This window comes from Sebastes fasciatus, chromosome 16 (assembly GCF_043250625.1).
Source record: "Sebastes fasciatus isolate fSebFas1 chromosome 16, fSebFas1.pri, whole genome shotgun sequence".
Taxonomy (NCBI): Eukaryota; Metazoa; Chordata; class Actinopteri; order Perciformes; family Sebastidae; genus Sebastes; species Sebastes fasciatus.
This window is the reverse complement of record NC_133810.1, coordinates 20,903,548-20,915,373: the sequence shown is the minus strand read 5'-3', so window position 1 is coordinate 20,915,373 and position 11,826 is coordinate 20,903,548. Positions and strand designations below refer to the sequence as shown.

Here is an 11,826-nt window from a genome sequence, read left to right as displayed (position 1 = left end):
CTACTGTTTGTTGACACTGACTGCTTACTGTACTAGTACAGAATGACAGTTTTGTCTAGCTAAATGCTGTTGTGTATGTGCACTGAGCTTTTTAGATTCCCATTTCAACAGTAGGTCAAATACTCTACAATACTCTAATAGTTACACAGAAAAAGGATATGCACATTTGTATACAGTACATTTATTTGTGTAGTAATGTGTTACATGTATTATAAACAGAAAATGGTCTTTTGATCTTTCATGTAAAGTCATATACAGTGAACAGAAATTTGATATCTATGCCTAAAATCAACAACAACCCTGCACAAATGAAAAAACCTGCGGTATAGTTCAGTTAAAAAAATAATATATAAAAAAATATATATGTCTGTCTCACAGATTTTTATAATTGAATGGATCATTTTGCATGTGATGGCTCCAACGATGAAAGAATGTTTAGAAGTTGTGAAGAGGATGACAATTTCACTGAGACTCAACTCACAGAAATTTGATATCTATGCCTAAAATCAACAACGAAAAAACCTGCGGTATAGTTCAGTTAAAAAACTAATCTATAAAAAAATATATATGTATGTCTCACAGATTTTGATAATTGAATGGATCATTTTGTATGTGATGGCTCCAACGATGAAAGAATGTTTAGAAGTTGTGAAGAGGATGACAATTTCACTGAAAATCAACTCATCAGTTTTGATCAGCAAGACATGTGCAAGTGGTTATTGGGCCAAATTGTTGACAGTTGTACCTATTTTTTGCACATGTGCCTAAACACGTGCAATTTGCTTGAATGAATGAGATATTCTAATCTGTTGTGAACAACATACTAATTGTTCAGACAGTTGATCTTATTGTTTTGAAAAAAAGTAATTCTCATTCCAGAATTGAGCCAAAGCAAATGAGAAAAACTGTAAATTTCTTTATAATTGGGGTGGTTGTCTGTAATGCAATTAATAAAGGTTGAGACAAAATCTCTTCAACATTAGCTAATGAGGAGAAGGTATAATGAGTATGATATTATTTGTTATGTTGGATAATTCATTGTCGTCGATATATTGCATCCCACCACAAGACAATTTTTTTTCATCTTAATTTATGGCACTGCTGTTATACAAAGATGATACTGTGTCAAATGCAAACTGTGAATATTTGTGTGCACGGCAAATGCTGGAATGTTCTTCTGGCTTGTATTTACTTACTGCAAAACATGATTCATAAAAGGTGAAAAAAAACGGTACAGATGGTGTTTATTAGAGCTGTATATTTGGTTGTATTTCATTTGTATGTTATTTTAATTTCTATTTATAGGTGAAATCCAGTCACATTATCAAGTTTCTCACAGGATGGCTTCCTGTCCCTGTATTTATTTAGGATTATTGTTTATGTTGAATGTCAGTGCTAGCACTGTTGGAGTTTCTGCTATATTGGCCCATCCACCTGCTTGTTTAATATCGTTGACAACGCTTTGAAAAATGTCAGTAAATGTTTGGATATTCATTTTTTAATGCAGCCTATTGATTTGATGTGAATACTTATACCACTTTTCATCATTTATTGGTGCTGTAGAATAATCATTAGTTATTCTACTGAATGAAAGAGTTGTTGGACCTAATTAGAAAACATTTACTTAATTAATCTCTGTTGGATAACATATGTAGAAACGAAAAATGTGCATGTAGGTTACTCATCAGTGCATTTCTTTTTGATGTATATGGTAGGCTATGCATTCAGTTTAAATGTAGTATTTTATTTGCTGTATCACGCGTGTCCATGCAGTGAATATAGGCTTAGATCCTGAGGCTGTTTACCAATACATGAAAAAAAGCGAGGCGCATGTCAGTTTAGTGAGCGCTCCACTGCGCTTTGTGTGATGGAGGCGTGAGCAGCGACAAAGACGGCAGGAGGAAACAGTGGAGTGTATGAAAGGTGATTAGTGCCCGAGGATTTTGAGGAGAAGGAAAGGAATCATTGTCAGGATAGCCATTGTGTTGTATGGATTTATTAGTGGTTCATGGTATTCACAGATTGCCGTATGCATTATGGAGAATGAATGTCTTTTTACAAGTAGGCCATCAGTGGTTATCGTGCTATCCAGTGGCCACTGGATACCACTATCATTTTATTTAATTATATCTCTTATTTTGCACTTGCACCTCCTGGCTCAGGGCTGCTTGATATATGTGCTCTCATGTTCCGAATTTTTATATGTCCCAAGGGGGGGTTTTGGGGATGAACTTTGGGGTCAAGTATACATGGATCCGGGCCCGGTTCCCTGATGTGAAAGTCTCCTTAGAAAAGGGTCTGACGGTCTACCCCGTGAAGTCTTGGTTCTCCCGTGCCGCCCTTCCCTCCAGTGGGCAGAGAAGCGAGGCAAAGCTCCGCTCCTGGCCGGAGTACTGACTGCAGTTCGCAGGCGGCTAGGCCGGATCTGGGTCTGTCCGCGGCGAGCTGGTCGCTGCCGGAGGCCCATGCTGGAGGCCCATGCTGGAGGCCCATGCTGGAGGCCCATGCTGGAATCTGAGCTGAATGAGTTTCTTTAAAAACAGCCAGCACTGTCCTTATAACGTGCTTACCAATTTCTGCTTGTTCATGCCTGAACTGCAGTGCCAATAGGTGCTGCCACTCAGCCAATCTTTTCAGCTCTTATTCTTATAAAAAATCCAGTATAATCTGTATGTCATTAATTCCCGTTAAGACGGATCTCCTGCTCAGACTCCTCATGCCTCTTTGTGGCACTAATCACCCCTCATAGCCCATGCTCCGCACGGTGCGGGCTGTGACTCCATGTCTGTGTATGAGGGAGGATGCTCAGAGCGAACCCAACCTTCCCAGACACCAGGATGAAGTGACAGTCTGTGCGTTGTTCTCTTCTGCTCTGGATGCTACTGGGATGTATTTTGGAAGTGGGGGTCGGCCAGCAGCGACCCAGCAGCATTAGCGCCACTGAGCCTGACATGAATGACAAGTAAAAGAGCTCTTTGAAGCGAGCAAACAGCTCAGGAATGTGCAAGTCTGCTGGGCTCAACTAAGCCTGGTCAAAGCGACATTTTGGACCTCTTGGACCTCGTTTTGTTTGTAAACAGCCAAACCCACCAGAGAAGAATCCAGACTGCCCGTTTATGTAGTGTTTTTCATTTCTAATTGTATTCTGTATTTTTGAAACCTTTTTGAAGGGGTGGAGTGTTGTTGAGGGTGTTTTTCTTTTGTCAAGCGTGAACAAGACAAACTTCTACCATGGCACTGGTTATGGAGCCTGTGAGCAAGTGGAGCTACAGTCAAGTGGTTGACTGGATGAAAGGTAAGCCTTCAGGCACCATGAGAGCCAAAGAGAATTCACCAAACTGCGATATTGCAATGATTGAGCTGCGAGTCGAAATGCATTCAACATAAATTCACTGGAGATGCCAGAAGAGAAGAAAACACCTGCTGAGCCTCGGCTTTCTGCCTCATCCTTAAGCATTTTAATTACACCCTTCAATCATTTCATCCATTTGCGCAGGCTGTTATAATGTGGAGACGACTTGTCCTTTCAGACCAACATGTTGTCCAGAGCCTAACGCATTCAGATAGCACAGAACGCTTTAAAACCTCTATTGTGTCCTGCGGTGGTTATTGTTAACGCGGGGATGCCTCGCAGGAGGCTGGGAAACACAGCGGAGATCCAGTAATTACACCCAAATTATAACCCTTCTCTCTGGGTCTGGGCTCACAAGCTCTATTTCAAGTTATCCACCAAGGTTTATATGTGCATTGTATAAAAATAAGAGCTATCATAGCTCTATAATGCATTGCTTGTGCAGCCATCTGTGCAAAATGTTGATCCACAGATGTTCTAAGTCATTAAGAAGTCACAGCTGACAAGTAGCTTAAATAGTTTTAAAACCTCCTAGTGCACTGAAACTCAAGGTGATCCCTTAAGAGTATATTAGCTCTGACTTCAAGTTAGGCATTTATTCAGGCATAAGAGCATTTTCGTGTAAATCGGAACATATCATCAAATTTGGGAAACATCCAGCAGACGAATGAGGTTCAAATATACATCCAGTTTGGTAATGAAGCACTCTTAAAGCATCCAAGAAAAGCTGAACTGAAAATAATAATTCAATTTAATTTGTAAACCTGAAAGCAGCAGTGGGTAGAAATGGAGCAAATATGCTAAAAAAAAGAAGTTATTTTTATAAAACGGTCATTATATCCTGACAGTAGTGTTTGAGACAGATAGTCGTGCCTCTGTGTCCTCTGGTGCTCCTAATGGCATCTGCAAGATTTCACAGACCGAATGAAAACAACCAATCAGAGCCGATCTGGAGCCTGCCATACCTGAGCAGCAGTCAATCACTCGCAAACTCCGATCAAACGGTCAACCTTGGCAGCGATGATCAAATATGAATCAGTATTCTGTTACTGTGATGCCTATTTCTCACCTCAAATGTTTTCAGAAACATCTTGTAGTGTACTGTTTAGCTGTAAAATGAGAAAGTTTGTGACCCGGCAGCCATGTTGAGAATGGTTGATGAAATACCAAGCACCGCCCACCAGCCGGAGCACAGCCAATAGGAACGCTCAATAGGAACGCTCTCTCTCTGAAATTACCTGTGATTGGCCAAAGTCTCCTGTCACGGTCTACATTTTTTAAAGCCTGAAAACAGAGCCATGGGGAGGTGTCTACTTTTCTCTCAGAACACTTGAATTACAATATGCTGAAATGTGATTATGGAATGTTTGCCCAATGATGCCAAAATCATTCTGCCTACTGCAGGTTTAATATATAGTTGTTGGAATGAATTCATCATCGATAAGATTTGGTAGCTGTGTTGAATGAGAGGCTCCACAGAGGAAAATTGTCTGCTCAAGACCTATAAATGGCCCACCGAAGTCTATCAGGACACTGTCAGGCCACAGATAATAAATAGATTTGCTGCGTTTGGCTGTTTGCATTACAAAGTAATTGCCACTGGCGGTCTGTTTGTTACTATCAAATATGTGCAAGATGTAAGAGGAGATGTTAAACTGCTTGTATTTGTCTGTTATTGCAGTAATTGTTTGAGTAATGTGTGTTGTTTTGCAGAGCCCACGTGCTCACGTGTCAGGCCAGAGTCCTTCAGAGATGCTCCAGATGAAACATACACATACATCTTTACTGCCTCAACACCCCCCCCACACACACACACACACACTCTTAGTCATAACTCTAAGCCTGTAGGCCTTTTTCTGCTGGCTCAGACATATTATGATTGCAAGGATCAGACCTCTCTTAGTGTGAGTTGTGTGTTACAAATACCTGAAGTCTGATGTTGCCTCTTAAACAGGGTGTCTTTGTGAGTGTGCTGGCTCAGTAAAGACAGTGTATAGCTTCATGGAGGATTTAAACAAACAAAGAGGTGATGGGACTTGGAGAAAAGCAAAGACAGAACGGCCGCAACAGTTCAAACGAGATCTAAGATGATCTGTAAATAAGCTGGTAGCAGGAGTGAGATATATAGGGAGCGAGGAGCGGAGATGGGATATGAGAGAGGGCTCTTCAGAAGTGTCCCACATCTGACAAGTGGAGCAGAGACGATTGTGTGCCCAGAGCCCAGTAATGGTAATTTAAAGTGAGGGACAGAGTGGCACTGAGAGACACTGAGGGAGAGGAGACGGAGAGGGGGTTTCATTCTTGTCTCAGCTCCTGAGGACTGGCAGCATTTTGTCGTTATAGCATTCACAGGTTCCATTATTAGCATAGCGCTCCGTGATGTCACTGGAGGCCAAATAGGGGCACCCTGTGACCTTCCCACAATACCACTCTCCACCCACCTCCCGGTAGTGTTTTGTGTGAGCAAGACGCCCTATTCCCAGCTGTGACAAAGCCGCTTTAAAGAAGAGATTCCCATCACAAAAGAGGAAAGAATTCCTGAAAATGTGTTCTTAAACAAGTGTGTGATATAGTCGTGCAAACACACATAATATGTACATTTTCAGTATTGTTTTTATGAATTGTGTGCATTTTGAGGCACTGACTCACTGTAATGCGGGTTTAGTATAATCTCTTTACTCTTCCTGGCAGTGTGCATTAACATAATTCATGTTTTGTGAAGTATATCAGCTTTACATTTGTTCTCTTTCAGTCTTTTCTTGCCCACAGTGACAGTGAGTCACTGACGGTGATCAATGACAAGTCAGTTTAACAGAAATCCATTTGAACAACGCTAACAGCCTTAAATATCTCTCTTACCTCACATTACCAGTGGATTATCTAGAATGAAGATCAGGATGTGTCAGTGCTGCGCTTTTAATTTCTCCTCAGCGTGCCTCATAATCTGACCCGCACATGACATGGACATGACAGAGATTACTTAGTGCAATCAACCAAGTATACTTCATCTAGCAGGGGTTTCTATTACACGATGCTATACAGTCAAAATATGTAACTTTAGCATCCATAAACAGCATGTTAGTCTGCTTTTTTGTGTCTTAACTCTCCCATTTCAATTATTGGTAATAGCCTTTATCTATACCCATCAAAAATAGTGCTAAGTGATGCTTCACAATACTGTTTAAAAATGTAAAATCCCATGGGAGTCTTGGAATTATTCCTAATGAGCTCTGCAGACAGCTATGTGGGCTAGATGTCTCATCACTTTTTGGAAAGCATCATGTCCTCTCTTCACGTCTTTCTTTATTTGGTCCTGCGGTCAGGGACAATCCCCTGCCAAAACCCTGCTTCATGGTTTCTATGGCAACATGGGGAATACTTCATTGATATAATGAGTCTCAATTAACTTGGTGAAGAGGCTGATTAGTTAAGCCTTTAAATTTGATGCAAAACCATGAAGCTCCCTATGTTTCCTCTCCACCGTTTAGCTGCCAGCTAAACCCGATCTGAATGCTTGATCAGGTTTAGGCACCGCACTGAGACACATGTATATGATTGGTCGGCAGCGATGAGAACACAAGATGAGCAAAGAGTTGTCTGTGTGTGTGTGTGTGTGTGTGTGTGTGTGTGTGTGTGTGTGTGTCTGTGTGTCCCTCTCTCACTGAGAAGATGGAAACAGACCGAGCGTATAGAAAAAGCCTCACAAAGGCTATACTCTGTCTCGAATGGTTAAAGGATAGCCAGTTTCAGCATTCAGAGCACCTTCTGGTGACGTGCAGCTATAATATATACGTGTATATATATATATATATACAGTATATACTGTATATGTGTGTGTAAATGTATATATGTGTGTATGTATGTATATATATATACTGTATATACAGTATATGTGTGTATACTGTATATATGTGTGTATATACTGTATATATATATATATATATATGTATATATGTGTGTGTATACCGTATATATGTATATAGATGAGTTGAAGCTAAAATGATTAGACAGTTAATTGATTGGTCAATCTATACAAAAAATTCCTCAGCAACTATTTTTTAAGCAAAAAAGCCCAAAATGTGTTGTCTCAAACATTAATATTTGTTGTTTTTCTGTGTCTTCTAGACTGTAAAAACTGGGATTGGGGTTAATTAATATTTAATTAATAAATAATAGTAACTTATACATAATAAAAAAGACTGGGTAGTTTGGAATCACATTGAGCTGAATTGAACAAATTAGAATGATTTATTAATTGTATTTTACTTAATTTTGTTTGAATAAAATCAGCTGTGAATCACTGAGTAGAACTTAATTATATTTTATCAGTTACATTAACGATGCAGAAAATTGATAAATTGTACTCATTGGGATGTCTTTAGTTTCAATCACTTTACTACACTTCCGCCCACGGCATTTTGGCGCCACATGGACTTCCAGCATTGTCTGCCACACATTGAGGGACCACCATTTTACCGTTTTCACAAAGGTAAGACCTGTTTAATTGTTTTTAGTTATTAACGAACAATTTATAGCCAAGTTGCTGTAGCAGTTTAACATTGTTTTACGTTACTGCAAGTTACCAAAAATTCCAACTTTACTGCACTGTAAGTCAAAAATCAACTAGCTAATGTTAACTTTAGCTAGGTCTGTATTCATAGTCAGTCTGTGTTATCTTTGATTCAACTAAAGGCATGGACCTAAAAAGAGACTGACTCTATGTCACAATTTCATGTGACTTTCCCAGGTATAACGTTATACCACATATAATGCCCTTTGAATATACCAGCTAATCTACTTTTACACATGTTCATAGGAGCTTCCACCCATCCCCCACACTAACGAGCTAGCTAACGCCAGCAAGTAGCCAGACCCCACACCTGTTTAATTGTGCATTAACATGCACAATTAAACTTAAACAAACAAACTTTCCTGCTCTCAGAGGTGATTAATTATAAGAGATATTTGACATTACTACATTTCGTTTTCTCAAGTAAACTGTTGAAAGCAGTTACCAACTTGTCAGCTTTTGTAGCCTATAAATCAGTAGTTTAATCAGGGTTTGTCATTACATTTTGAAAGTGCGTTATTTCCTCTTTCTCTCTCTCTCTAAAGTTCGTGATTGTGTTTAGTGAATGTTCTGGTTGCTGTTAATCACTAATTCACAGAGCCTCGCAGTTTAATGTCTCTGTTCACAGTGCTATGAGGCCACAGCGGGATTCAGATGGTAGAACCGACCCGCTTTACTTTGACTCTGTTGGAGTAGCGTTACTTTCAAACAGTGTTTGCAGCTCATGCGGACAGATTACACCAAGCCTCGTTAGTGAATGCGGATTTGAGGTCGGTAAACTAGTTACCGCTTGAGCAGCGCAGCGTGGCTGCAGAGCTGGTCTCTTCTACAGATTACTGGTCTCGTCTATTGTTTTCCCTGTGCTGCCGTTCACAGCAAAGATAGACAGTCAAAATGACCGTTTGACATTTTATTGACATCATACCAGCAACATTACTACAGTTTCAATGTCTAGACATCTGTAGAATATGCCACAGACGGTGAAAGTGATCTTTTTACTGTATATTGACATACCAGCTACATGAATTAAAGCTAATATGAATGTCTTTCCAGGTGCATCAAGAGTCTTTGACTGAAATCTATCAACAGGTATCTATCACACTTATATTCAATACACAATCTGATGTGATACAATGTTTCACATACAGTACATGTTGTGTAATGTTTTGTACACCGTTTGTTTTGCAATACAAAATTTGGTTAATACTAGCTTTTTTTGTATCAACTTTTGCAGGTTAGAAAGCAGATTTGCATCAGTTTTGATTATCAGTGATGTTCAAAAAACCCTGTAGTTCCAACCTGAATTTGAATTAAAGCAGCAGAAAATGTAAAATACTGATCACTCATTTCTCATAGACATATAATTAAGCTATGATAACACATGGCTTGTGCATACTTTTCCACACCCTAGTTACAATTTATATTACTCAAATTAATCACATGTTCTTCTTGTAATATTGTAAATAATAGTAATAATAATTTATTCTGAATTTTTTTTAGATTTCAGACAAAAACCCTATAAACTAAATTGTAATGTAATATATACAGTATCAACACATACTAAACAACAAATACTAATATTACAATTATGTTATTGATTAAATACAGAATAAGGAAATATTTGTAATTGGCAAATTTAAATATACTTTAATTACATTAACAATCTAATTAATAAATTAATTAGTTCTATTTTTTTTTCTATTCTGGTGGCACACTCCAGCCTCTTAATTACGTTACTCACTGTATGTCTTGTCTCATCTTTAAACTTCTGCTTGTGATGCTATTGAACTTTTGTGATGATTGATGACCGAATTGAGAAGTTGGTACTTCCATCAGGAATCCCGCAGTGTACAGTCAGATGATTTAACCCAGAAGGTAAACAATCAGCAAACACGGATGTCATAAAATTGTATAATAGTAATATTTGAGGCTTTAAAGCTGGTTTTATTACTGGTCTTTCAGATCCAGGATGAGTTTCACAGAATCACAACTGTGCACCTTGAATCAAAGTGCATGTCCAAGCTGGATGAATACACTCCCAGGCTTCTGAACCTCTTCTACTCCAAGGGCGGAACCATGGGGTTGAGGCTGCAGGCTATCCTACTCAAGGTATCCTTCAATGAGTATTATGTTTGTTAATATTATTTTTTAGGAATTTTGTGATCAAACCGCTGGAAGATAATTTGGTAGATGATATCAGATTGATATCACTCACATGTCTGTACTATAAATATGAAGCTACAACCAGCAGCATAGCTTATCATAAAAAACTGGAAACAAGGGAAGACGGTCCAAAGTTAACAAAATTTGCCTACCAGCACATTGAGAGCTCACTGATTAAAATGTAATGTGTTTGTTTAATCCATACAAAAAGAAAGGTGTAAATGTTGTAGTTTTATGGGAGTTTATGTGCTATGCACTCTTTCTTTGATGGGACCAATGACCTCCTGGAGTCCCCGCTGGTTCCCTGGAAACCTCAGTAATAACGGGAAGTGTTTCAGTAGACTGGTCACTTGGACAGCACATTAAGGATGCTTGATAGGAGTTTGTTAAACAGTAATATAAGCCACTTAGTGTTAAAAATTGCATCTTCTGGCCAGTTTGAGGTCAGTGGATGATTTTTACTTGAATAGAACTTGAACTATGTTTATTTTTGTCATTCCAGGCCCCAAGCCTTCCAAGCATCAACATGACCAGAGATGTTGTCATTTAGTGTTTGATGGTGTACCTTGGGGAATCGACGGATCAACTCTTAAAAGAGTATGATGTAAGTTGAATGTTAAAATATAAAGAAACTGATCTCTCTCTCTCTCTCATTTCTCACCTTGTACAGTATGTCTTGGGAAGGTCAAATAACACAATACGATCTTAACTCTATTTCTTCAGTAATTTTTGACAAGGTTTTTATAGGTTTGTTGAGTCGTGTAAGTAATCATTGTCCTCTCTGTGTGTAAAGTCTTTGTTTTCCATTACGGAATTCGTACGTACTACTGTAGAAATAGGTGTTACTAAATGCTCACCATCTCATTCTGATTTTACCAACTGACATAATTCAAGTTATCAGTAGTTGACTTCTTCTCTTTAAAATTTGGCCCTAAAAGTTCCTAGCTAACAGTTTTTTCCTAAGAGCTATTCACAAAGCAGCTGAGAGACAGTTTTATAGAGAGACTGAGGCAACTTCTAAAATAAGTTAAGTAGCAGAGTTGATCCAGTTGCTGTGGATTACTTCAAGTTTCAGGAGTGAGCGTACACTGCCATAGAGGACTGGTTGACAGGTGACCAGCCTGTGTTATTGAATGTAGAATAAGCTATTCATCAATACACAAGTGCAAGGAGGAAATTAATTTATGGAGCACTGGATTGATTTAATTTCAAAAATTTCATTTATAAATATTTACAACTGAGTCAGTTCAGACCATCATCTCTGGTGTCACTGAATTGTTTTGATTTGTTGGTGATCTGATTGGATATTTTTTAACTTACCTGGCATAAAAATATGCTTTTGCAAATACATTATTTCAGATTTTTCTAAAACACTGATGTGCAACAGCTTTGACAGCCCCAGATTTCCTTTTCCAAAGGGTTAGAAGCAATTTGGGAGATGTTCAATTAGGACCTTCTCTATCGGCTGCATACTCTGAAATACAATGTTTGTGCTATTTCAGGATGCTGATGAAGACAGTGTGTCACAGGACCTTGCTGTACAGAGGATGAAAATCTACAACATCAAGACTAATACTTCAGAGGTTCCCGGTGACATCGGTATTGTGATCGAGGGCATGAAAGTTCTGACTGCTCTGGGTAACTTTCCAAGGGCTTGCGCCTTGCTCGTTGGGTTGGCATATGCAGTGAACCTCGCCTATCCAAAGGAGCTCAGGTACACGCTTGAAGTCTTCCAGAAACT

At 38.9% G+C, this 11,826-nt stretch overlaps 1 protein-coding gene across 1 annotated transcript in view; it reads left to right on the top strand.

Moving 5' to 3' along the window:
- Positions 1-2,791: 2,791 nt before the first annotated feature.
- Positions 2,792-11,826, top strand: part of LOC141752763 (connector enhancer of kinase suppressor of ras 2-like) — a 50,377-nt gene continuing 41,342 nt past the window's right edge. The window contains 1 exon segment of the mRNA XM_074610924.1: positions 2,792-3,295. Coding sequence (XP_074467025.1) covers positions 3,232-3,295 — 64 coding nt within the window. The 5' untranslated portion in view covers positions 2,792-3,231.